This window comes from Carettochelys insculpta, chromosome 4 (genome assembly GCF_033958435.1).
Source record: "Carettochelys insculpta isolate YL-2023 chromosome 4, ASM3395843v1, whole genome shotgun sequence".
Taxonomy (NCBI): Eukaryota; Metazoa; Chordata; order Testudines; family Carettochelyidae; genus Carettochelys; species Carettochelys insculpta.
In genome coordinates this window covers 102,825,289-102,850,786 of record NC_134140.1, presented here as the reverse complement: position 1 = coordinate 102,850,786, position 25,498 = coordinate 102,825,289, and the positions used below count along the sequence as shown (strand labels likewise).

At 42.0% G+C, this 25,498-nt stretch overlaps 1 protein-coding gene across 2 annotated transcripts in view; it reads left to right on the top strand.

The window, feature by feature from the left end:
* The window catches only part of SYNPO2 (synaptopodin 2), a 143,958-nt gene that overhangs the window by 89,717 nt on the left and 28,743 nt on the right, over positions 1-25,498 (top strand). Inside the window, exons 2-3 of one of the 2 annotated variants that reach the window (XM_074993396.1) lie at positions 13,283-13,434; positions 21,811-22,619. In XM_074993396.1, the coding sequence (XP_074849497.1) occupies positions 13,283-13,434; positions 21,811-22,619 (961 nt within the window). Of the gene's footprint in view, positions 1-13,282; positions 13,435-21,810; positions 22,624-25,498 lie in introns of those variants that run through there. The other variant, XM_074993395.1, reaches the window with a different exon arrangement.

The following is a 25,498-nucleotide window of genomic DNA, read 5'->3' as shown; positions in this document are numbered from 1 at the left end:
ATAAATTGATACAATCCATTGATTTCAATGGGGGCATGCCACTTTATATGAGCTGAAAACACGATCTTCCAGCATTTGAGATTCTCTGGAAACTGGTACTTCATGTTTTGGCCGTAACAGTGCTCTTCAGGTAAATCAGCCTTCTTTAGAACATACATGGGTTTTCCATTCTTCTGCTTATCAATTACTGTAAGGAACTCCTGCACCCAGCTATTGTTAAATTTAGATACCAAATAAGAACAAAAACTAACTTGGTTCTGTTGTGGCCTATGGTATCATCAGTCCACAATTTTGCCTTCCCCCTTCAGGCTGTCTCATTGTTTCTTAAATATAAGACCTGCTTGTGCAAGTGACCAGCAAGTCACTGTTAGCTGTCACCCTCCATGCCCTGCGTCAGAATCTCTATGCGTCTAATTCTATTGACTTCCATGGAGTTTATGCCAGCACAGGATTTGACTTGTGCAATGAATCAGGGCATAGGGAGTGATTGACATAAGGTGTCACTGCTCCCAGAGGTGTTGATTTGTAGCACAACAGGAGACGTCTGTAGTTTGATGGTTGCTGGCCACAGAGTGGGACAGACCAAACATAGGCGTTTACATCTATGAATACTATTTTAAATAGTCACAGGATTAAGGATGGAGGAGAAGGACAAAGGATTAGAAAGGTCATTGATTGGTCATGTGACTGACTGTACCCTCTCCCCGCATTTTATCTACTTATGTCTGGAATCAGCATTTTTTTTTCCTAAATACAAGTACTCTTGGATATCTGTGCATAACTAACATTATAAAAGTTCATTCTGTAACCTAACAGCAACTACAGTGTGTGCTCACAAATCAAACGTGCTCCGGGTGCACAAAGAAATTGCAAATAGAATGCTGTTGCCTGCTCTTGAACCCACAGAAGAAGCAAGCAACTGAATCAATGCAGGGTGCAGAGAATGTCACGCTTCACTACAATTTGTGTTCCAGTAGCACCCATGTGTGAGAAAGTATCCATACATTCATGGAAAGAAACAATCTGTGGTCCATAAGGAAAAAAAACCAAACAATTTCTAGTTTCAATAGAGCAAACACTTTGTGTAACCTTACACACACGAGTTGTTCCTCCTCACAAGTATCCCATTTGTCACTGCTCAGATGAGTTAATTTATGCATAGTAATGTGTTTGCTAGTTAAAGACAAACAATGGATGGGAGAAAGGGCTGTGATCAAGTTTTGTATGTTTATTGGTATAAAGTGCCACCATTATTACAAATGAGTAGAGAATTCGATTTGGTAACACGCTTGTAGCTCACTTTGGGTGTGCCTACACTAGGAACTAACTTCAAAGTTAATTTCGAAGTTAGGCACTGCATCAAAGTAGTCAGCAGAGAGTCTACACAAATTTTCCCTTACTTCGAAGTTAACTTCAAAGTAGGGAGCCCAACTCAAGTAGTACTTCAAAGTAACTTCAAAGTTACTTTTGTAATATAAACACAACCTTTGAGTTAGTATAAATAACTACCTAAAGTGAAAGCAACAGAAAATCTAGGCCATTTTACTCAGAGGAGATGAGTTTTATGTTGGTCTATATTAATTTATACCTATACAGTGATGTTATAAATGTGTAATGTATAGCAGTTTAAAGCATTTAATGGTAAAGGTATTTCTGTCTGAAGATATAAAACTTGGGATGGAGGAATTAAACGACAGGTTGAACCTCTCTAACCAGCACTCTCTCATCCGCATCTGTAATCCAGCATGATTTTAGTTAGCTGGATGAGCACTTATCATGGGGGTGGCCAAGTTCCTCCAGTCCCATAAAGTTTGTTTAGAACCACCAGTCCTGGCTCTCAGTGTTCTGAGATGTTATTTATCTGTAATTTACGCCTAAATGTCTTCTAAGACTCCAGTAGCAGTGAAGTGTTGGTAATGTTGGTAAACGATATTGACCTTCCATGGTCCAGCAATTTCTCTTGTTTGCTACTGGTCAGGTCCCAAGGGTGCTGGTGGAGAGAGGTTCAACCTATACTACAAGAAATATGAATGCTGTCCTAATAGAGGCTGTGTGTTAAATAGGGTCGCCACCGCCTCTGAGATAAAGGAAAGCCACCGCTGGCTGCCCATCCACTTCTAATGCCAACGACAGCAAATTATTACTAAAAAGTTTTAGAAAACTGTTTTACAAAACACAAATACGCATAAAACAATACATATTTTCTGATGCTTATTTACCACTTTTACTTACCTTATCCTACCACAGTACCACAGTCCAGACTAAGGGAGTGTGAATTGTACAGCATGCTAAAATATCCCAGATGAAGAAAAAATGGCACATTAAATCTTTTCACTAGCAAAGCAGTACAAAAACCAGATAGGCTGATTAAAAACCTGGCCAGAAAACAACCCTAGCTTTAAAGACTGTACTTCCCAGGCAGAAGTCATGGTAGGGCATTGTGGAAATCTTACTGTTACACACAGCCAGTTGCAACATGACACAGAATAAAGCAGGGCTCTTGCAAGCAGTTTAGGTGCTGAGTAATCACTGAGAGCTACTGGAGGCCTGAGCTCAATGTGTTTACATAACATGGGCAGTGAATGTACTCTTTGGTTAGTCCACAGTGCACAAAACCATTGTGTCCTAGGTGCACAAAACCATTATCTGACAGTATCTTCTTGGGAAGACTCAGAACAGGAATAGTAGCAGTGTTGAAAACCGTGGAAGATAAATATACATTGATGTGGACTAACCCAAAGTTACTCTCTCTCTCATAGCAACGAAGGGTCCTGTGGCACCTTATAGACTAACAGAAAAGTTTTGAGCATGAGCTTTCGTGAGCACAGACTCACTTCATCAGATGCTGGTCTTGGAAATCTGCAGGGCCAGGTATAAATAAGCCAGAGCAAGGGTGGGGATAACAAGATTAGCTCAGTCAGCAAGGGTGAGGCTTACTACCAGCAGTTGATCTGGAGGTGTGAACACCAAGGGAGGGGAAGCTGGCAGCGAGCTTCCCCTCCCTTGGTGTTCACACCTCCAGATCAGCTGCTGGTAGTAAGCCTCACCCTTGCTGACTGAGCTAACCTTGTTATCCCCACCCTTGCTCTGGCTTATTTATACCTGGCCCTGCAGATTTCCAAGACCAGCATCTGATGAAGTGAGTCTGTGCTCACGAAAGCTCATGCTCAAAACTTTTCTGTTAGTCTGTAAGGTGCCACAGGACCCTTCGTTGCTGTTACAGATCCAGACTAACACGGCTACCCCTCCGATACACTCTCTCTCATGATTCTGGCATCAATTAGAATATTTATGTAATCAGGGAAGGACTCCTGTGTATGGGCTGCAAAATTTGGGCTTAGTATCTGCAGTTTATGATAAGCTAAATTCAGGCTAAGTTAATTGTCAGTCACAATTTTAATTTTCTGATTTAATAATAAATAAATAAATAAAAAGCAGTAATAGGCTTTAACACTTTGTACCATTCAATGCTTCCCTTTCCTGCCCATAATATTACATAGTGTACTGTACACCGCTAAATCTATTTAATTGACAGATAATTTCTTAATACATTTAAATGGAATTGCAATTCTGCATATTTGCTGTAGGATGTACATACCAGAGAGGAAATGAAATTTCACATTTTAGCATAAATAGAAAGAGAAAGACATTTGGGAAAATAGATTGTAAACTGTGTGTCCAAGGTCAAACAAATTAATGATAATTTTGATTACTGGAAAAAGATGAAACACTTGTTATAGTATATTTAATGTTTGACTATATTATCTTAATATAATCATGCATTTAATTTATCTTTACACATATTTTATTTGATTACTATAGCAACTAGCAATAATTACAGGATTACAAGTACTATCATTATAAACCTGGATTTGGCAAGTATACCATCTAAATAAAAAGATTTTCTACAAGCATCATCTAATCTTAAAACGCTTTGGTTGATTTTAATTTTGAAATAGTTAATAAACACCAATAGAGCTCTTGGGCTGTGTCTACACTACAAACTTACATAAAGTTAACTTCAAAGAAAGTTGCTACTTCGACGTAGCATGCAGAGCATCTACACACACCTTCCCTTACTTCAAAGTAAACTTCAAAGTAAAGGAGGCTAACTTTGAAGTCACTACTCCATTCCCGGGAATGGAGTAGTGGCTTACTTCGAAGTTTAACTTTGAAATTAAGTGTGTGTAGATGCTCTGTACTCCTTATTTCAAAGTAAGGAGTCTGCCCAGGAAGCACCCCACCCCTGGAGGACAGAGATACTCTGGCCAGCCCAGGCAGGGCTCTGTGGTCCCTGCCAGCCACTTGAAAGGAAACAGCTCCCCTGCAAACCCAGGCAAGAAGCTGAGACTGTGCCGCAAGCAGAGGCAGCATGAGCTCCCATTTGGACTGCCCCTGCTTGAAGCACCAGCCTGCTTCCACACCCCTGGCAAGCATGGCAGCACATCAGGACCCCGCTGCCCCACCAGGGGCCCCGGACGAGGAGTCTGAGGTCTCACAGCGCCTGTGCAGGGAGGGGACCCTCATGGACTGAGGACGAGCTGAAGGACCTCCTCACTCTTTGGGGGAAGGAGGAGGACCTTCAGCAAACTGGCACCTGGCAGCAGCATGAAGATAAAAGTTAAGGAACTCCACCAGACCTATATCAAGACCCTGTTGATAGCTTGGACACCTGGGCGGGGCGTCGGGGGGGAAAGAGACACATCCATGAATGCCTGACCAGGAGGCCCTCCTGCCCCCTCCCCACCAGGGCCCCCTACCCCCTTCCCGCCAAAGGCCCCCTGCCCCTTTCCCACCAGGGACCCCCTGCCTAGTAGCCCTCTTCCCAGGCTGGGTCCAGGTAGGAGCCGGACTTACCTCAATCATCACTGCTCCAACGGCGGCCTTGACAGCTCCAAATTCATGGCTGACAGATCGAAGGCTGTTGGGGTGGCCAACCTCCATAGTGTGATGGCTACCCTTTTCTGCACCAGGAGCACTGGCTTCAAAGAGGTGTCCCAGGGCTGGAGGACTGGGGCGAGCCAGTGGCAGAGGTCTGGCAGGTCATCTGAAAGTTCCTCACCCACCAATTGTCATCCCAGACCTCCAGCACCAGTTGGTCCCACGACTAGGTGCTGGTGGTGAAAGCCCACCAGTGCCAGATCGGGGGCCCAGGGGAGGGTCAGCAGTGCTGTGGCCAGGGCCTGCAGGCTGAGTCCCATGTGGGCGATCTGGCCATGCCGCTGGAATAGAAGGGCAACCAGCATGGCCAGCAGGCTGGCCAGGGTGGAGAGGACCTTGTCCTTGGGGAGGGTAGGAGTGGGCATGATGTGTGGCTCTTCTCTCCAGCACATGCTCTGTTGCTGTCTGCAGCCTTGCAGCCTTGAGCACGTGCAGGATGGGGGTGTTCGGAGGGGTCCCTTAAAGGGTCAGCCATGCAACCCCATGCCTGCATCATTTCCTGGCCCCTTACTTCAAAGTAGGGGCTACTTGTGTGTAGATGTTTAACTTCGAAGTAGGGGGAAGCCTACTTCAAAGTAAGGGAGGGTGCACTTTGTGTGTAGACGCTCTACTTCGAAGTTGTTGCAGCAACTTTGTAGTTATTCTGTAGTGTAGACACAGCCTTAGAGTGCCTATGCTTTCTTAGGGCTGAGTCCTGCTTCTAATCAAGTTATTTGGCCAAGTTAACCAACTTCATGGCTGGGTTTTTCAAAATAGTACTTAAAGCTACATACTCAGGTCCTACTGAAATGTACCAAATCGTCAAAATAACACAGAGCCATTCTAGAAGAAAATGATCTGAAAAGCTGAATATGATTACAAGTAATGGTTAGACATGCTCTAAAATAAATCAGCACAGTCGTCAATTTACGATCAGGAGACAGATTATTAGGCTTGCCTATATTAAATAATGCAACAAAGATAATTTTATATTCTGAAAACTGTTATTTTTTCCACTGTTCAATTATTTGGGAACACACAAGGATAATGAACTGGCCATGTTATAAAAATGCAGAAGAACACAGTCAATATGCATAGAATTGTCAGTTACAACATGGTACTGCTGCCACGCCAACATGCCAAACGTAAGAGTTCCTTCAAATCCTTCAGAATTCAGAATAAATATTTGCGTTGACATTTCACTGTTTGATAATGTTAATTTTGTATTATGAAGAAATAATAGGGCAGTCTGCTTTTCTCACCAGCGGGTGGTATATAATTAGAATAATAACAATAAGAAAAGAAAGGAATCCTGCATTCAGAGATGGAGTTTTTAGCATTAGCAACACATTCTGTATCAGAGGGATGGAAGTAAAGCACTAGAATATTCCAGCAGAACAGCTGTTGTCTAGACAGGTTCAGAACAAGTGGTGGAAAGCTGCAGCCGTGATGACTGTATGACAAAATTCATTATAAACAACGAGGTGCTATTGGAGTTTACAGAAGTTTCCCTAGCAATGACAACCTACTTTGTAGTTTCAGAACATGGACATTTTTGATTCTTTTATAAACACTAACTCAAAGAAGGTGGAAGCAGATAGTGCCCAAAAGAGTTTAGGCTGAGCTGTGAGGCTTCACTGATTTTATAGCATGGATACTCTTCCAACTTTTGTTTGAGTCTTTTGTTATTTACATAGATTAAAGTCTTGCCACTGAATCACCACAGCCAAAGAAAGGGTCCTCCATTTCCACTCTGCAACTGAACTGCATGGCTGCCAGCTGGGGAAAAAACAACTCAGTTTTCTCTAGGGCTGGTAAAGATTTGTCTGTGGAGATTTTGGAATGGAAAATAAGGTTCTGTGTGAGTAATTTGATTCACAGAAAGAATCTGCTTTCCTTGAGCATTTTTGATCTTTTGTCAGAAAGCCAGAAACCTAAAAACACAAGGAGGGGTGGAGGGGGAAGACAACATTTTCAGGTTTTTGGCTATTTCTCAATTAACTGTCAAAATTTCCCACTGCAAATTCTGATGAGAACCATTTTCTTCCTAATCTGTAGGAATACTCAACAGAGCATTTCCTCCACCCTATTTTTGAACCACCATCAGTTCCCCGCATCTGTAATGGGTAACTACAATCCCTGATAATATTTTGCGATAGCCAGGAGCAAACCAATGTTTAATGTTCTGCACGCAGAGCACAGCAGCTCCTCCTTGTCCAACAGCTAGCACCAGTTAACTGGTTTCCAGCTGCTCCTTCAGTATTTCTTGACTTCAGCGGGAACTTGCACTGCACACGTATAGCTACCTTCTGCCTGGTTGGCCTATGCTGGGGAAAGAACTTCTGAACAGTCAGATGAGGAACTTGCACACCACGCAGCGTAAAAAGAAGAGATCAGTTCTGGAGTGGAGGGAAAGGAGAAAAGGAGGGAGGCCTTTGCAGCAGAGGTGTGACAAGAGAGCTGTTGAAGGAGAAGGGGAATTATTAAAGATAAAAACCTTATTTTTGTTAAATTTTTTAAAGGAAATATAGTACAACAATGACCACAAAATCACATTAAGGGTTTGACTTATATGGGTAAACTGGGAAATTCAAAGAAACCCTTCCTGGCAGCTGACAAAAGGAAGAAATGAAGTGCTGACATAAAAGCTGTACCGGCTATGTCTACACTAGAAAGATGTGTTGACAGAGATGTCTTCTGGCAAAACTTTTATTGACAGGTCACATCCATACACAAAAGCAATCTGCTCTGTTGACAGAGAGTGGCCAGACTGCCCAGCAGCTCTCTCGACAGAAACAGCCAACCAGAAGCTCAGCAAACAGGGCTGTCTGGTGATCCGGAAGCACCGTCTGTCAACAGAGAGCCCCCCAGAGCATCTACATGGCTTTTTTGTTGACAGAAAATGTTGAAAAAGGCGTTTTCCTCTTCACAGACAGACAGAAAGCTGTTAGCAGAAGTGCTGAATTTTGTCAACAGACCGTTGACAAAACCCATTTTGTGTGTAGATGTTCCATGAGTTTTGTCGACAAAACTCCAATTTTGTTGATAAAACTATCTAGGTGTAGAGGTAGCCTATATGTTTTACAGGGCCCTGAAGATGAATATTATGTATTTATGCCCTGTCCCACAAGGTGCAGGACATCAGCATGGAGGTCTGAGCATTGCAGAGCTGCTGGTTTTTGGCACTTCTTACGAATCTCGGGAAAGCAACTCAGCTCATTACAGGCTTGGGGCCCCATTGAAAAGTTCAGACAATACAATAGGATATTCCCCATGTCCCCAGCCAATGGGCTTGAGACCTAGTCTGAAGTGATCATATATAAGGATAAGAGAGTGAAAATTGTTGTCCTATCCATTTTGTTCTGATGCTTCCAATAATACTGGTTAAAAATTGATGATGTATAATGTGTTAGTCTACTCCTGTACTAATCTTGCCATGGGACAACAAATGTGGGACACCCCCACTTTATTTCACATATATCACCAAACAGCTATGAAATAGGTAATAATTGCTGACCCAGGTCAGATTCAAAATGGCAATCTGCAGCAGAAGGGAATGGACAGAAACAGGAGATTTTCCTTAAAGTTGCAGGAATTCCTTATTTCCTTAGTGAAAATGGCAGGAAATTATTTATTTTCCATTTACAGTGTTTCAGAGTTCATATATATTTATGTTAACGTTTCTGCATTTTAAAAACTTAGGAAAATTTAGTTTGTTTCTAACGTGACTACTAAATATTTACTCTGTGTTATATTACATTATAAAAAATTAATGGAAATGTCAGTCACGTTTATAAAACAAAATAAATCCAACCTCATTTACACAGAGGAACCTATTAAAGACTGTCTAAATCATCATTGCTTCCCAAAGTGAAAGGATGTTTATATTCCCACTAGAAAAGGATAAACACAGCATACCACTCCATATTTGTAAATGTTAGCGGCTCTGTAACTGCCTATTTGACGCACTGGATTATTGTTTCTCCATTGTCCAGAAGACTATATTGTGATCCATGGGTGTTTAAAAATTGAAACAGCAATGAAAAATGGCCAGCAGCAGCAAAAATGATAAAAATCCCACTTTTTGAATTTTTTTGTCAAATAGCATTATGAGTCCAGGAATTGCCTCCAGTAAAGGTTGCCTAACAGAATTGCCTCCAGAAATGGGTTCCTATGCAGCAGCTCAGCTGCTAACGGTCATAGTGCAAACAGATTAACTTCTTTGGAGACTATGGGGCTGATAGCATGCTAATGAGTATGATTTAAATACCAAAATGCATGATTAGCAAATGGATGCTTTGAGGACAATACATATTTATGTTACTATACTCAGCCTGTGATAATATTAAATAAAATAGCTAATAAATATTGATGATCATGTGTATGTGTTTGTATATCTGTGACATAACCTGTGCACACAATAATAAGTCTGAAGAATTCACACATGCTCAAAGAGTAGAAAATTCAGAGTTCAGATTGCATGTCAACCCAGTTGTGTTTATGTTTTGTTTTATAAGAGTCCTGCACACTTCCTGATTAATATAACACATCATTTGCCAAATACATATTTTATAAATAGTAGTTAACCAGATGGCATACCTTGAGTAGTGGTAAAGATGGCTGTGGTTTGTTATAAAGTAATTATGACACGTCATAGGCTGTAGCTACACTTAGGCAAAATTTTGAAATGGCCATGCTAATGGCCATATCGGAGGATACTAATGAGGTGCTGAAATGAACATTCAGTGCCTCATTAGCATGCTGCATGTGTGCAGCTCATCAGCTGATAGGAATAAGGGGATTTTGAAGTCTGTGGGGCCCTCTTGAAAAGGACCCCCATGTAGCCAAGCCTTGAGTGAGTGCAATGTGGCACTTTTGAAGTGCTGCTGCTGGCAGCATGCTAATGGGGGGATGAATATTCATTTCAGCACCTCATTAGTATCCTCCAATTTGGCCATTAGCATGGCCATTTTGAAGTTTTGGCCAAGTGTGGACACAGCTATAGTGTTGAACTGGAAAAGGAAAAAGGACTGGAGCAGTAAAGACAGGTCTGTGCAGGCAGATACTTGAATGAGGATCTTGGTAGGTCAGGTTATTTAGTTTCTCTGTTGAAGAGCATGAATAGACCTTAAAACAATAGTGGCAGTTTCCCACTAGTACACGCCTAGGCTTAAGGAGCTGACAAGGGAGAATAAAACCCTCTGGGACAAGAACAAAAAATGAAAGATGCTCTGTCTCTCTCTCTCTCTGTCCCTGCCGAATGGATTTGCACCATTGTGTACCACCTTGTGCTGTAATCTTGCTAGATCTTTCAAGTTAGCACATTAGACTGGGTGAACACTTGGCTGGGAAACATAGATGTTATATTGGGTAGTCCCAACAGGTAACGTTCTTTCTTCTGCACCAGTACTAGTCTAATACCTCAGTATCAGTTATGGGGCATTGGGAGGGAGGAGGTGATCTTCCATGGATAAGATGTAAATTCTAGTCACTTTTGTTTATTAAAGTTTCTGCTGCACTTTTTGCAAAAGTGCAACTGTTAACCCCACAGTTCTAGCCACCTTCCTGTCTGGGTAATTGCAGTCTTCTGTCCTATACTGTTGTGACATGTTGCTGTGCACTTTGAACAGCTGTCGCCCTCCACCACAAGGCAGATGGACTTTACTATTTAGCAATGTTATCCCTGTATGTTCCTTACCAACTGTACTCCCCAGAATTGCAGTGAGGCTTGGTTAGTGAACATACAGTGCTTTCAAGTCCCCATGAGGAACACAAGTATACATGAGGGAATCTTAGTTATCTGAATGGTTGGTGACAGTCATATTAGAGAATTCCTTCATGTGGGTTTACAACTTCTGTTAACATCCAAAGGAGGTATACTCTATTTATTAAAAGGAATGAATGAGCAGAGTCTTCAGCAAGTAGTCTGCAGTTCCAACCATTTAACATGTTGTTTTTGACCCATAATGCACTAAATGAGTTGGATCCTAGATATCTTAGAGTTCCTGCTCTTTGTATGGCATACCCGTACACCTGAGATAGTCCAGGTGGTGTAAGATTATGTTCTAATTTAATCACAAAGGTGTTGGAGATGGGACATTCTTGGAGAGGAATTTTCAGCACTGGGGTTTGATTTCTGCCTTTGCTTAGAAGAACCTGAACCTGTTTACTCCATTTATTCTTCCTGACTTTTTCTAATATGACTACAGCAAAAACTTTTGGGGAGAGAAGGTGGCAATGGAGGGAGAGTTTGAGGGTTAACTAGTGGGATTCAGAGAGTTTATTATTGTTTTATGCACTTCCTGTGAACGCTCATTTTGGCCGTGTAAGGTTCATAAGGGCATCAGTAATACATAGACACTTCAGAAATAAAAATAAATCAATCTGAAAACTCTTCACCCATCTTTCAATGTGCAATTCTCCTTTCAGTGAGTGATTACTCAGTCTGTGACGTCTGTGTCACATTCCTACTTATGATACTTACCTGATTTATCACTATGGCTTGTTTTCTTCCCAGCAGTGAATCTTTGCAACAGATTGTATACTTTTTCAATTGCCAATTTACAGTTTAACTCATGTTTCTCCTTTTCTAACATATACAAATATGCACATTCCATAAACTCATTTCTGTAGCTGAACTGTTGTTCAAGAGCAAGACAATGTTGTGTCAGATTGTACAGAAATTAGGCCACTAAGTCCATACAATGGCACCTAAATAAATGCCCTGATTATGAAAGGTGTCGAGCATCCAGTGGCAACCACTGACTTTAGCACTTCAAAAATCAGGGCACTTAAGATAACAATCTGAATTAAGGACACAGGGGCTGTGTCTACACGGGCACAAATCTTTGAAATAGCCATATTTTGAAGATTACCAATGAGGTGCTGAATTGAATATTTAGCACCTCATTAACATTAGGATGCTTCTGGCCATGGTGCTTCGAAAGCCCCGCTTTGGAAAGTGCACAGCTTGGTGCGGCTACACGGGGGTCTTTTTCGAAAGGACCCTGCACCTTTCGAAATCCCCTGATTCCGGTCACTGATAAGGGGCTGATCACTGATAGCCACGGCCAGACGCATCCTCATGCTAATGAGGCGCTGAATATTCAATTCAGCACCTCATTGGTAATCTTCTACATATGGCTATTTCAAAGATTTGTGCCCGTGTAGACACAGCCAGCGTGTTTTTTTGTTTTTGTTTTGTTGTTTTTTTGTTTTCCCAGAGCGTAGCCATGTCTACATGTGCACGCTACTTCGAAGTAGCGGCACTAACTTTGAAATAGCGCCCGTCACGGCTACACGCGTCAGGCGCTATTTCGAATTTAACGTCGACGTTAGGCGGCGAGACCTCAAAGTCGCTAACCCCATGAGGGGATAGGAATAGCGCCCTACTTTGACGTTCAACGTCGAAGTAGGGACCGTGTAGTCGTTGCGTGTCCCGCAACTTCGAAATAGCGGGGTCCGCCATGGCGGCCATCAGCTGAGGGGTTGAGAGACGCTCTCTCTCCAGCCCCTGCGGGGCTCTATGGTCACCGTGGGCAGCAGCCCTTAGCCCAGGGCTTTTGGCTGCTGCTGCGGCAGCTGGGGATCCATGCTGCAGGCACAGGGTCTGCAACCAGTTGTCGGCTCTGTGGATCTTGTGTTGTTTAGTGCAACTGTGTCTGGGAGGGGCCCTTTACGGGAGCGGCTTGCTGTTGAGTCCGCCCTGTGACCCTGTCTGCAGCTGTGCCTGGCACCCTTATTTCGATGTGTGCTACTTTGGCGTGTAGACGTTCCCTCGCAGCGCCTATTTCGATGTGGTGCTGTGCAACGTCAAAGTTGAACATCGACGTTGCGAGCCCTGGAGGACGTGTAGACGTTGCTTCACGTGTAGACGTAGCCCAAGTTACCTATAATCACACATCTAAATAAAATTGTTAAACCCATTGTCTGAGGTGCTGGGCACCCATAGCTCCCACACAAGTCAAATGGCATGCCAGTATGAAAAACCTGGCCTTGAGGATCCTTTCTTTGGGACCTGATTTCTGAAAATTTTGCCTAGCCTGCTCAGAGAATGTCAGCTCCTTATTTACCGGGCCATCGACACAAACCTCTTGGCCTGTTTCATCTGACTTTTTCATTCTGCTCGATATCTAAAAGCTCATTGGGGCAGAATTGGTCTTCCTTGTCATTTGTCAGTACAATAGCTTAGCTCAGTATGGCTTGCTCCTTGATATAGATTCCTCAATAGTACTGTACTATAAGTATGCATATACTAATGAACTAATTTCTTCCACTGAGAATGTGAGGACAGAGTTGCTGTTGTTTTCAATAAACAATAAACACACAATTCTGAATTTAATTTGATTTTAACTCATCTCAGGTTCGCAGCAAGAGCAAAGCAGCTAAAGCTGGGCTGTGTGAAGGGGATGAGGTGGTGTCTATCAATGGCAAGCCCTGCGCAGACTTAACCTATTCTGAAATTACCACTCTCATGGAAGGTCTGACTGATGCGCTCCAGCTGCTTATCAAGAGGTAAAGGAATGCTCAGAATGCTCTGGCATTACATTCTGCTCCCTAAACTCACAGGTAAAAGGTGGGGGTGCATGCTTGTACTCTTTCATATCCAGCAGCCCTGGGACAGGGAGGTTGATGGATATTCAAATATTCTGGATAAGAGAGAGATATACCTAGCAATGCAGAACACTAAAGATTAGGTTAGATATTAAGAAACAAATAAAAATGTATGCAGAGTATTTTATTTACCAACAACAAAAGTAGTGTACACTGTGAATTTATATTGCATTTGCTGTATTTATTTGTATTGACTTTCACCATACCACACTTACGGAAAACACAGCTAAAACTGACTTATGGTTAAAATGCCAGTTATTTGAGAGGTCTGGATGATAGAATGCTGGATATGAAAGAGTTTGCAGTACTGTGAATTTCCAGTACATAGTAATATTATTATATATTTTATATATTGTATATTATTATTTATGTATTTATCTCCAGCAGTTTGCTCACCACTATACAAATGTAAAGGAAGACACGGTTCTCAGCCAGAAAGCTCTCATTGGAGATTTCAGACGACACAGTCCGTGTACTTGATGCACTGATTCCGGATAGTGTACTTTACGGCACAGTTTTATCAATCTATGCCACTTATATGGCCTCCTCCCCATAGCATCCGAGAGCCTCAGAATCTTCAATGGACTTGGCTTCACAAGAGTGTTGACTTCTGTGAGATATGGAAGTACTATTACTGCCATTGTGCAGACCCAGTACTGAAGCACAGAGTGATTAAGGTCTCTATCCCAGGCATGTGCCCTAGGTATTAGACCATAGGCACAGAAGCTATGGGTGTAGAGGTGCTGTAGCACTCCCAACATTCCCAGCCTAACATCCCAGCTGTCCTTCTATGTGCTGCCAGCCTATGCCCAGGGACCCAGCTGCCATTCTGCCACAAGCTTTGCCTCTTCCCTGCCCTCTCCCCACACGTTCTTTGCCTCTGCTCCATCCCTGCCCCTCCACTTCCCCCAACTAAGGAGGCCCATGAACTAGTGGGGCCGGAGGCAGGTGCCGGAAGCAGAGGTCTGCCGCTCCCCCTTTGCACTCAGTAGCAGTGGTGAGGGGAAGAAGCAGATCAAGACAGTCTCGCTGCTTTGTTCCTCCGGCCACCCTGCCTCTCCTCCTGGATCTGTGTGCTCAAAAGGGCAAAACAGCCAAGCCTTCTTGCTCCACTTCTTCCCTCCACCGCTGCTGGTGAGTAGACGGGGCAGACACCTACTGCTGGTTCTGCACCTGGGGTGCCAGCTGCTGATGTCTCGGGGTCTGAGGTCCTGGCTACTGACTCTCTGTGCAGTGGGGCTTGGCTGCCCTCTCTGTGCCTCAGGTCCCAACTACTGGCCTGAACACCAGGGCCTTGCTCCTGGCCTTAGCTGGGACGGTGGAGGACAGAACTAAAAAGCAGTGTCAGCACCCCCCATGCTTAAAAATGTTCCCATACCACTGTGCTGGACCCCCCTTTCTCAGCCTTTAAAAAGCACAGCTCTCTGTTTTGCGCATTATGGTTTACTAGTGACACCCTTCGCAACAGTAATGTGTCTTCAGGAGTGATGTCACAAGGATGATCTGGCATGTAAGAGAGAGAAGGAATTCTAAGCATAGGGAGTGGAAGGAATATGAGCGTGCAGGAGTGATACAAGAAACACGTTTTGAATGAGGTGTAAGAAGAGCAAAGATTGCATACCTGACAACAGCACAGCGTGTAGGTGACATGAGAAAGAATTTCCTCAGAGAGGCAGTCACAAGAGGGACCCGAAGTCAGGATGCATGACTTCCATTTCTGCTTCTTATTCACTCTGTGATCTTTAGTATGTTGCATAACCTCTCTGTAACTCAGTTTCTCTGTGTATAGAAAGCTGATAGAGATATTTATTCTTTATGTAACACTGAGTCTTACATTCAGTCTTGCTACCTCTCTAGTCTGCTATATATTTTAGAGAGTTTGTCTGTTTGATCAAGAACTCGTCCTAAAGGGGAAGAGCTAGCACCACCAAATTCAGTGTAGAGCTTCCTCTCATCATAGCTTAAAGCAAAGTAAGGGTTTGGTTGTGCCAGGAAAACAGGATATGCCTGGAATGGGAATGCATCTCACAAAACCAAACCAGAAAAGAGACAGAGTCACCAAAGCAAGTACAGTCCTCAAAACTGACATAACTGAGCAAATGCTGTAAGAGACTGAACCAGGTTGGCTGACAGCTTCCATGGGCCTGTGGGCAAGGTATATGGGGCCCTGATTCCTGCCCCCAGAAGAGGCAGGGGCTCAGGCAGAAGGGGCAGGGCTGGGGAAGCCCTCATTGAGGCTCTGGGCCCTCCTGCCAGCCCTGAGAACTGTGTGCAATAGCAGAGGCCAGGAGCCCTAGGACTCTGAATTGTCAGGCCCTGAGGCAACTGTCTCCTTTGCCCCCACCTCCATTGGTGGGCCTGGACTGAACCAAGATGAGCCAGAAAACAGGATGAACCTGGCATAGGATTGGTTCTCAATAAACCTTACAGAACAGAGATAAAATGGAGAAACTTGGAGTAGTGCTCTGTATTGGCACAGCTAAACTAATGCTTAAGGTTTGAAAACTAGCAAAGAAATGTTATTGGAAACCAAATTGGCTAGAGGCCTTCTGTGTTAAAGAAAATGATAAGAATTTATAGGGATGAAAAAAAACATTTGATGGAATTCCCAGTTCAAAAAATTACTTAATAAATAAATGGCCAAATTTTAGTAATCCCTTTCAAAAGAAATCTGAAATAAAAGTGAACTTCACAAGTAACACTTTTTTAAAACAATACAATTATTTAAATAAAACATGTATATATTCCTTTAATTTAAAAAAACCACCTTTGAGTTAAGGACCTGAGCAAAGCTGAGTAAATATGCTAGTACACAGTAACAATTCTATGTGGGTCAGAAAAGGGGATGACCCTTCCTCCTGTGCAAAGACCAGACACAACTGGGCAGCTAACACTGACGTTTGCTCTCAGCTAGTCTAAAATTAACTCTACAAAAGGGGACCAGGAGAGCGAGGATGGCTGTGACCAACTCCCTGAACACCAATAGAGCCGCACCCTCTGAAAGGCTGTCAAGTTCCTGTTTCAGCATGTACATCCCTGTGGCTTGCAAGGGACTTCTGAATGAGTAAGATAGAATTCCTCTGGGGATTCCCACAGTTGTGCAGTGGAACAGTTCCAGTGTGTCATGAAGGGTAAAGTGTGATCTGCCCTGAGAGGGAAAGAGTCATTGAATGGTATTAATCTTATTACAAACATACATAATAGGAGTTTATTTTAAATGCTTCATGTTTACTTGTTTTTGTGGGCTGACTCATTTACTCAGCTTGATGAAGTTACTGGAACAGCGACAGCTGAGGGCGACAGCTCACATACTGTCTTGATGCTCTTATTCCTAAGATAAATATATATAATTAGGCACAGCAGAATTTGATTTTTATTACTTTTAATGTTTATAGATAATATACATATTTATTTTAAACCTTTTTTGAGGCGGAAAGGCTCTTTGAAGTAGCACGGGCACTTCTAAGTGCCCATGACTACACACTTGCTGACACTTCGAAGTTGCTGTGTGGGAGGATTAGCCTAATGAAGTGCTGCATATTCACCGCAGCACTTCATTAGTAATCTCCCATCTCCCTGATTAACATGCCCCCTTCGAAGCTGGGGGCAAGTGTAGATCCAGCCTTACAGATAAAAATCTAATTCTTCATTTGAGAGCTCCCCATGTGATATCAGCACTGTTATTCTTTTACTGTATGATGATAACTGGTAAAGCTAGACTTTTGGAAATAAGCTCAATCGCTGACTTCCTACACACTTTGCAGCTGCATAAATAACTTTTCATACTTCCACTCACAGCTGCTGCTGGTAATTGATATTTAAAATGCATGAAGGGCCCCACTGGGGCCCCACTGAAGTCAATAGAAAAACTTCTCTGCCACTTTGTTTGTCCTGTCTGAATGCATAAGATGGACTGAAAATCAAAACCAAAAAATAATTTTGGAGCATTACACTCTTTAGTGGAATGACACTCCAGCCTGCCAAGGATCATGAGGAGCTAAGAGTTTTCCAGCAACAGAGACCTTCCTTTAGGAGTTGCACAGAATACTTAAAAGAAATTCACCTATTGGCACAATCTCTGAACTTCCTGTTCCCAGCCTCTCATCCATTTAGACATCTCCCGTCTTATACTGTTCACAGTTGGTATCTTCATGGGTAGGAGAAAGAAAGGAGAACTCCTCTTCCCCCATCCCACACTTCCTCTGTAATTCCTAGCCTGCTGCCACCTCCTCTGTGGTTCCTTTCTGGGAATCTTTGGAGGTGCTGGCTAACTGAGCCCTCAAGATTCTTCTGAGTGATGCGACCTAGCATCATCACAGAGCAATGGAGAAGCAAACTCTTCATCTGCTGCAGACAACTCTTAATCAAGCATTAAAAGAAGAGTGTACATTTTAATATCAGAATGGTGCCTATTTAATTATTATTTGAACTACTTACCATAGCTGCTAGGAGCCCAAGTCATGAATCGGGACCCTATTTATACAAGGTGCAGTACAAACACAAAATAAAAAGATGATCCCTTCACTAGAGACCTTACAGTCCAGCTATGTCTACACTAGAGGGTTTTGTCAGCAAAACGGCTGTTTTGCAACAAAACCTGTGGAGCATCCACATACCCAAGGCTCGCTTTTGTCCACACATGTACCCCACTTCCCATGAGGATTAGTGCCTCTGTCCACATAAAGCCAGTCTGGACTTTCCGGGAAGCCCTCTGTTGACAGACAGGGTTTCCAAGACACCAGGCAGTCCTGTCTGCTGTGCTTCCAGTTTGGCTGTTTTGCCAGTACTGGACTTCCCAGCTGCTCTCTGTTGACGGAGTGTATCGCTCTTGCGATCCGCTTGGCCGTTTGACTGTGATCTGTTGACAGAAGTTTTGTTGCAAGATATTTTCTGATAAAATCTTCTGTTGACAAATCCCTGTAATCTAGACATAGCCTCCAAGTATAAGACAAGAGAGAACAAAATGATACAGACAGAGCAATACAAGGAAACAATGAGACAATACTGGGCAGCCTGAAAAGCAGTGTGGTATCAGTGCATCAATGACCTAACTGCTCAAATTATTTGTAGGCCTCATGGCAGAGTTTTGAGGTGGAATTTGAAGGTGGATAAATGAGGCAGCTTTGGGGATGCTTATAAGGAGTTCCTCTCAAGCAGGGTGGGAGAAAGCACAATGCTGCTTGTTTAACAATTTCACAAATGGGCAAAGGAGGGCGGCCTCATGGGCTGAGTGAAGGCAGGAGTCAAATTTTCAGTTGCAAAGGAGAGGTGATAGGTATAGTCAGGTTAGGCTGTAAAGGACTGTGGTATATTCCTTGGATGATCTTTGCATCCCAGCACCATTAACTTCATTTTTGCAGAGGTGAGTACTTGTGCACTTGCTAGGAGGCTTTGACTGTTTTTTGGCTGCTACAATCAAAGGGGGATTTCCAAAACATTCAGTACTAGCCTAATTCCGCTTCTGCTGAAGTAGAGATGGGTTTTACCATTGATTCTATGTAAGCAGAGTTAGTCTAATGCTTAGAGCTTTTAAAAGTCCCACCCTAAGTCTTGAAATGCTCCTGGATCTTTGCTGCTTAGAGGAAGGTGTCTTGCTGCCCTCTGCACAGGGGCCAGGCTACCTCCTGGTGCTTTCCCCAAAATCCTTCATATTGACTGCATGTGGAGAGGGAAAGGCCCTGCTCAGTGGCACTGGAACACTTTTTACATGTGGTTGCTGAAAGACAGTGGTCCTCACACTCTCAGTCCTGTCCATGGCCCTCCAACTCTGCAGAGCTGGGGCCAAGGCTGATATCCCATGTGTGCAGCCAGGAGCAAAGCTCCCAGAACAGGGTCACTGGCAGCTGAGACCCCCATGTGTGGTGCGGAGCTGTGAACAGTCCTGGGCATGGGGCTGGTGGTAGCCAGGACCTCACAAGCAAAGCCCCAGGCACAGGGATGGAGGTAGTCAGGGCCCTGCTTGCAAACCAGGAACGGAGCCCCAGGCATAAGTCCTGAAGCAGGGACTGCAGGGTGCAGGAGCTCTGGGCGCTGGGAAGGCAGAATTAGAATCCTGAACAGAGGTGGGACCTGCATTAAAAGTGGGGGGTGAGGCAGTACTCCCGCAGCCCTATATCCCATGCCTATGGCCCTGGTTGGCAACTGCCCTAAAGAGATCATAGAGAGAGAATGTTTGACTGACTTTCCAGAAAGCCTCTAGAAGGAGGTACCATGGAAGCAGCAGGAGTGGGAACAGAGATATTAGCCTCCACTAGGGCACTCACGGATGAGCATCTGGCTCCCAGTGGATGCTGAGAGTGTGAGGCACTGGAGATTTGGCAGAGGGTGGGGTGGAGAGAGGCATGGAATATTTCCATGAAAGTAAAAAGAACGGTTCATGCTCAGTGCATAACAAACTGAACTGAGATATTCAGTCTGTAAACACGATTTTGGACCAAATCCTATTGCATCCCCTTCACGCAGCTCTGCCTCCCTTACTGCAATTATACCATCAGTGTATGGGTTCGCAGATGTTTTGCAATTCCTCCAGTGAATTCAGCAGTCCAAAAAAATGGATCAAACAAAATAGAATGAAAAATATAACCAAAAAAAAAAAGAGAGAGACCAGGTACGGTACTCTGCCACTGGACACACAGACATACAGCAAGGTCTATAAACAGTATATCAACAAGTAGTGAGGGCCTTTTAAGGTGGAAATCTCTCTCTCTCTCTCTCATACAGACACACAGCCACTGAGCTACCAATAAAGGCTAAAAGTTAGCTGGCCCACACCCAGTCTTATATCCTACAAGGAAATGTTTATGGATTCATACAGTATTTTTCTGCAGTCAGCAGCCAAACAACTGATTGTCCAAATAGCAGAATATGATGGAATGGAGACAGAGATACACAGATGCCTAAATGAAAATCTGTCTGACCCTTCAGCAGTCCCATATGTGGTGCAATAGATGTTATACATTGTTTCCTATTTGAGGCAAATCCCGCTTGATGCAATCAGTATGCCAAGAGGCTATAAATATGAGTTATACTGAGGCATCTTCATTGCAGTGACAGATTTACCTCGTCATTTTCCGTTGCTGTTTCTGGTCTGTATTTGCAGCATGATCCAATAGTTTTAGAATACCAGGAACCTGCTTTTGATTTCAAACTCCTTCTATAATACTTGATGATTTGTAGCTTACTGCGAGCACCTAATGCATCTATTAATTAATCAGAAAGATGTACTACATTACAGCCAAATGAAAAATGAACATGTCACTGTGTCAGACAGAACTGAAATAGTTTCTGCTGAAATTAACATTATGCCCCTGAGGCAAACAACACTGTAAAGGGAACTGGAAATTACAGTAAAGTTTAAAATACCTTTCAAGAAATCTATAAAACAGAGGACAAGAGGAATAAATAGAAAAATAAAGAGACAGTCTGATATGTGGGGTTAGAGGAGCTGAAGTAACAGATTCAGTAATTATAAAATAACTGAAAAAATATATAGACTGATCCAGTGATGTACTGAGCACCACCGGCTTGCTCTGATTTCAGTGGGAGTTAAAGGCATGAGCACTTCAGAGGGAAAGGCATATGTCACAGGAATTGTGCCCCTAAAATATAACCGTTCAATGACACACTGGGATGATGCTTAAAAAAGGAATTCCCTTTTAAACAAGTATTTTAACTACTTATTGTTTTCGTCCTGCCCTATATACACTACTTATCTTCTTGGATAGTAAATTCTTTGGGACAGGGACCTGTGTGAGAGGATAACATTGAACACATTTTGGGCACTGGCAGAACACAAACAATAAAAATTTTTGAGCTAAAATGAATTAAAAGCTATCTTTTTAGTGCAAGCCATTGTTTTATGTTCAAACATAAAATAGGGAGTATAAATCCTAGGAGTTTGAGATGATTCAAGATTTGTCTGGAAACATTACATGTTTTTTGTAAAGTTGTGTACATGGTTTAGGAATGGCATCGATCAAGGATTCAAGAATAACTATACCAGAATCATAGAACAAAAATTTACTGCGGTAATATAGTTGCGCTTATGCCTTAGTGCTACTGCAGGATGTTAGGGGAGGTTCAAAAACCTTTGTAATTAAAATGTTTGGGAAATTCTGTTACCTAACTGTACCTTCTAACACATAGTGCAGGTAAAGCTTAGGGGGAGAAGCAATATGTGCTTCCATTTAAACAAGAAGATCTCTTTTGCAGTTGTACTTGCAACAGCTTATCTTCTTGAATTATTATTTTTGTGTGTGTATGTGTATATATGTGCAGATCATCCAATGGACTAAACGAAAGCTTGAGTCCGGAAACTGAAAACAGAAAACACGATAACATAAAGAATGAGGAGTATAGGGAAAGTACTACCCTGCAAATCAGAGCAGCCACACAAAAGCCACAGAAGGAATTCTACATTGCAGAGATACAAAATGAAGGTTCCCAAGGAGCAGAAGAAAGTGATTTAGGTAGTTCTGCAACAAAACAAGAAAAGGAGACAATGCAGTGCCACAAAATTACTCCTAAAGTGATAGAAACTTCTAGAGTACTTGTGACAGATGAGGCTGCTTTCAAACAGAGGACAACAGAAAGAAGGCCAGGCACTGTGGTTGAGCTGCAGTTGTCTCTCTCTGACAGCCACAAGGGCACCAGTGTTCCTGCCATTAGTCTCCTGGGAGCTGAAAAATGTAGCCCTTCCGCAATTGGACCCACCATACAAGAAGATGGGACTAGCCTGGTAAATGCAGTTGCACTGGGTGAAAAAGAAGCCACTGTTCAGTGGTCAAGTAAAACTTTCGAAATCACTAGTGGCAAAGAGGTCAAAGTGATCCAAGGAGCAGAGGTCGGCGATCCATCTCTCCCGAGAGTGCAAGTGATCCTAGACTGCTCTGACAGGGAGAAGGAAGTATCCAGGTCTCTGGCTGAAAAGGGGTGTGTTGATTCTCAAGAGGAAGGAGGGCAGTCAGAAGCACCTCCTTCTGTAGTTTCCTTTGGAATCTCATCAGAAGGCACAGAGCAGGGAGAAGACGACCAGCACTCCGAAAGAGACCACAGCAGACCTCACAAGCACAGGGCAAGGCACGCAAGTAAGTATGTCACAGCTAAATCATTTGCATTGACTCGAAAATAAATTTTGTAACTTGAAACAGCTTTTCAGAACCATGCCTACATTAGTAAATAGTTTAAAGAGATTCTTCTCAAGCATTCTAACTTCCCCCCAGCTCTTTTTTAAACTTGATATATCGACTCAAACTTCATGTGTCTTTTTTAAAACAAAAAAGTTGCAAAGATATCAGCCCATATTTAACCATGCTTTAAGAGTGCTGTATGACATTGCTGTAGTAGACTACTTTATTTTATTTTAAAGGCTACTTACTTGTAGAGGTGATATCTCACTTTGTACAACTAAAAGTAGTTGAATTTCCAGACAGGTAAATTGTGCTAGGCTTCTAAAGTACATTACAAGGATGATTTTGTAAAATGTTAAACAAATAAGCAAGGTCATCTCTTGAACATGATTAGGTGTTCTGGATTTCTCCATTTATAGCAAAAACTGTGTTCAACTGCAACTTTAAAAATCAAAGCTATGTCACTGCTGTTAAAAGTAGATACGAATAAAGGGGGCTCATAGGAAAGCTTGATGATGCCTGCAAAAGTCAGCTTGACAGACACCAGCATGTGTATTACTGGCTAGTTATATGATCCTTTGAGTTTTGTAAGTCTTCTCTAGAACGTAAAGTGAACTTACTATTTCTTCTGCCTTCCATACCCAGAGGCCAGGCTCAAAATCTAAGGAGTTTAACTGAAAACCAACTGAAAATGTGATTGAATCCAATGCTGTTTTAAAGAGTGACATCTATGCACAGTTATTTATTTATTTGGGTAATTTTTAATGCTTGTTTGTTCTTTTCCAACAATGTCAAGCATTTTGTTCAAGGATTTAATCACAGTATGGTAAAGGTGTTTGAATGTGTGCAATGCTATACTGCAGCAACGAGCTATTTTATATGCAGTGTTGGAATAAGTCTGCTAACCCATTGCTATTCCTCTGTAAGCATATTTTTAGAATGATAACTATTTGCTTCCTTATTGGCATGTGGGTTAAGCCATTACTTACGCTGTAAGTGTCTGTACGTAATCCACATATTTATGGCATATTAAATGCAATATAAAAGAAGAGTGCACACGCATTACATTTTGATAGTGGAGCTAGCAGCAACTGTAGGAGAATGTTAGCTCTGTAATGCTCTGGCTGTCTAATGAGATAGGGGATGTGTGAAGCAACTCCTATTTAATACAGAATGACCTGTCATATGCAACAAAATGTAGTTATGTTAAACTTGTTCTGTTTAGGACAGAAACTTTGCCCTTCCATATAATATCCAAATTATTTTGCAGCAATTGGCAGGATTTTACACCTTAAATCAACTGTAGGCTAAACATAAGTTATACACAGGTAGATATTGATCAAATGATAAAACTATTTTAAGATATTTTTTAAGCCTTTGAATGCCATGAACTTACATAGCCTCATAAGATATTTGCTTGAAGTAGCAAGTGTGAATCCAATAAAACATGTTTGTTTTATGAAGCAAGACACCACTGTGTGGTTCTAAGACTTTAAACTAGAACAGGTAAAGTACTGTGAAGTTTTGCTCTCTTTAACGAAGATATTTCCCTGCAAATAGCAATTCAATTAATTTTAATCAAGAGCACAATTTTCTTCATTAAAATTTTCTTTTGAAACAATTGATTAAACCAAATGTAAACAAGCTGTAAAATTATTTGCTAAGACAACATTTTAATTTATTCCTTGCCACAAAATCAGAGCTGCAAATCCTTTCCCATAAATGTGGTTCAAGCTGATAAGAGCAGACTCATTTGCAGCCCAACAATACTTCATGCATGATTAAGGATTATTTGTGAGGTAGATTTGCAGAATCAGGTCTGTATTATCTAGCTACTATAGCAACTTCCCTAATCTCCAGAAAATGGGTCTAGTTCTACAGCCCATACTCTGACAAACTCCCCTGGTGACTCAAGCAAGGGTTTTGCCTAATTAATAATCAAGCAGAGGATTTCAGTATTTAGTTTTGTTAAAGTTTTGCCAGATTGGACCCACGTTCTATTGTCTTTCATAGCTTTTTGTGAAAACCATGGCTCTGGTCATGCTTTCACCTGATATAATGCCAAAACTTCATTGGTCTTCAACAAGAGAAGGATCAGGTTCCATGTGCCCCCCCCCCATGTGACTGAAATGATCATTAGTTATAAAATGCTGTACATAATTTATTAAATGACATTATCTGTACATTAATAGCAATTTTAGATGTAAAAAAAAGAAAAGAAAAGAAAAGAAAAGAAAAGTTACTCTTCTACTGCCCTGAATAGTACACCAGCAATCCATCGTTCTCCCTTTGAGTTAATTGGAATTTGACCATTAATTTAGAAAAGAGTAGGATTGCACACTCATTTAAAAAATAAGAAGAGAGTGTAGTGAGGCCAACTGCAGTCCCGTAAATTATAAAGAGCATTAATTTATGCATTAACAGATACATGGCATTGTAATATATTACTGAATACTGTTTAAGAGTTATTTATGCCTTCTCAAATAAGTTGCAGGACAGTTTTTATTGTAGGAAGTTGCTATTTTTGCTACAGGTTTTGAAGAACTATTCTGGAAATGTTACATCCTACACAACTAACCTTATTCATCTATTTTAAATACATTTTTATTATAAATTTACTTCCAGTCATTATTATTATTTGTTATTTTGAAATTTTTAAAAAGCTCTTTTTCCTTTAAAAGAGCTTAAACCTGTTTGGATTGAACACAATGGTCAAATTACCACTGGCTTCAGTGGCAGAAGAACAGAATTCAAATCTATAGTTTATAAGTATTTCTATGTGAATTTGTAATATAATATATAAACATATTATATATAACACATCAGAGATTTTATAT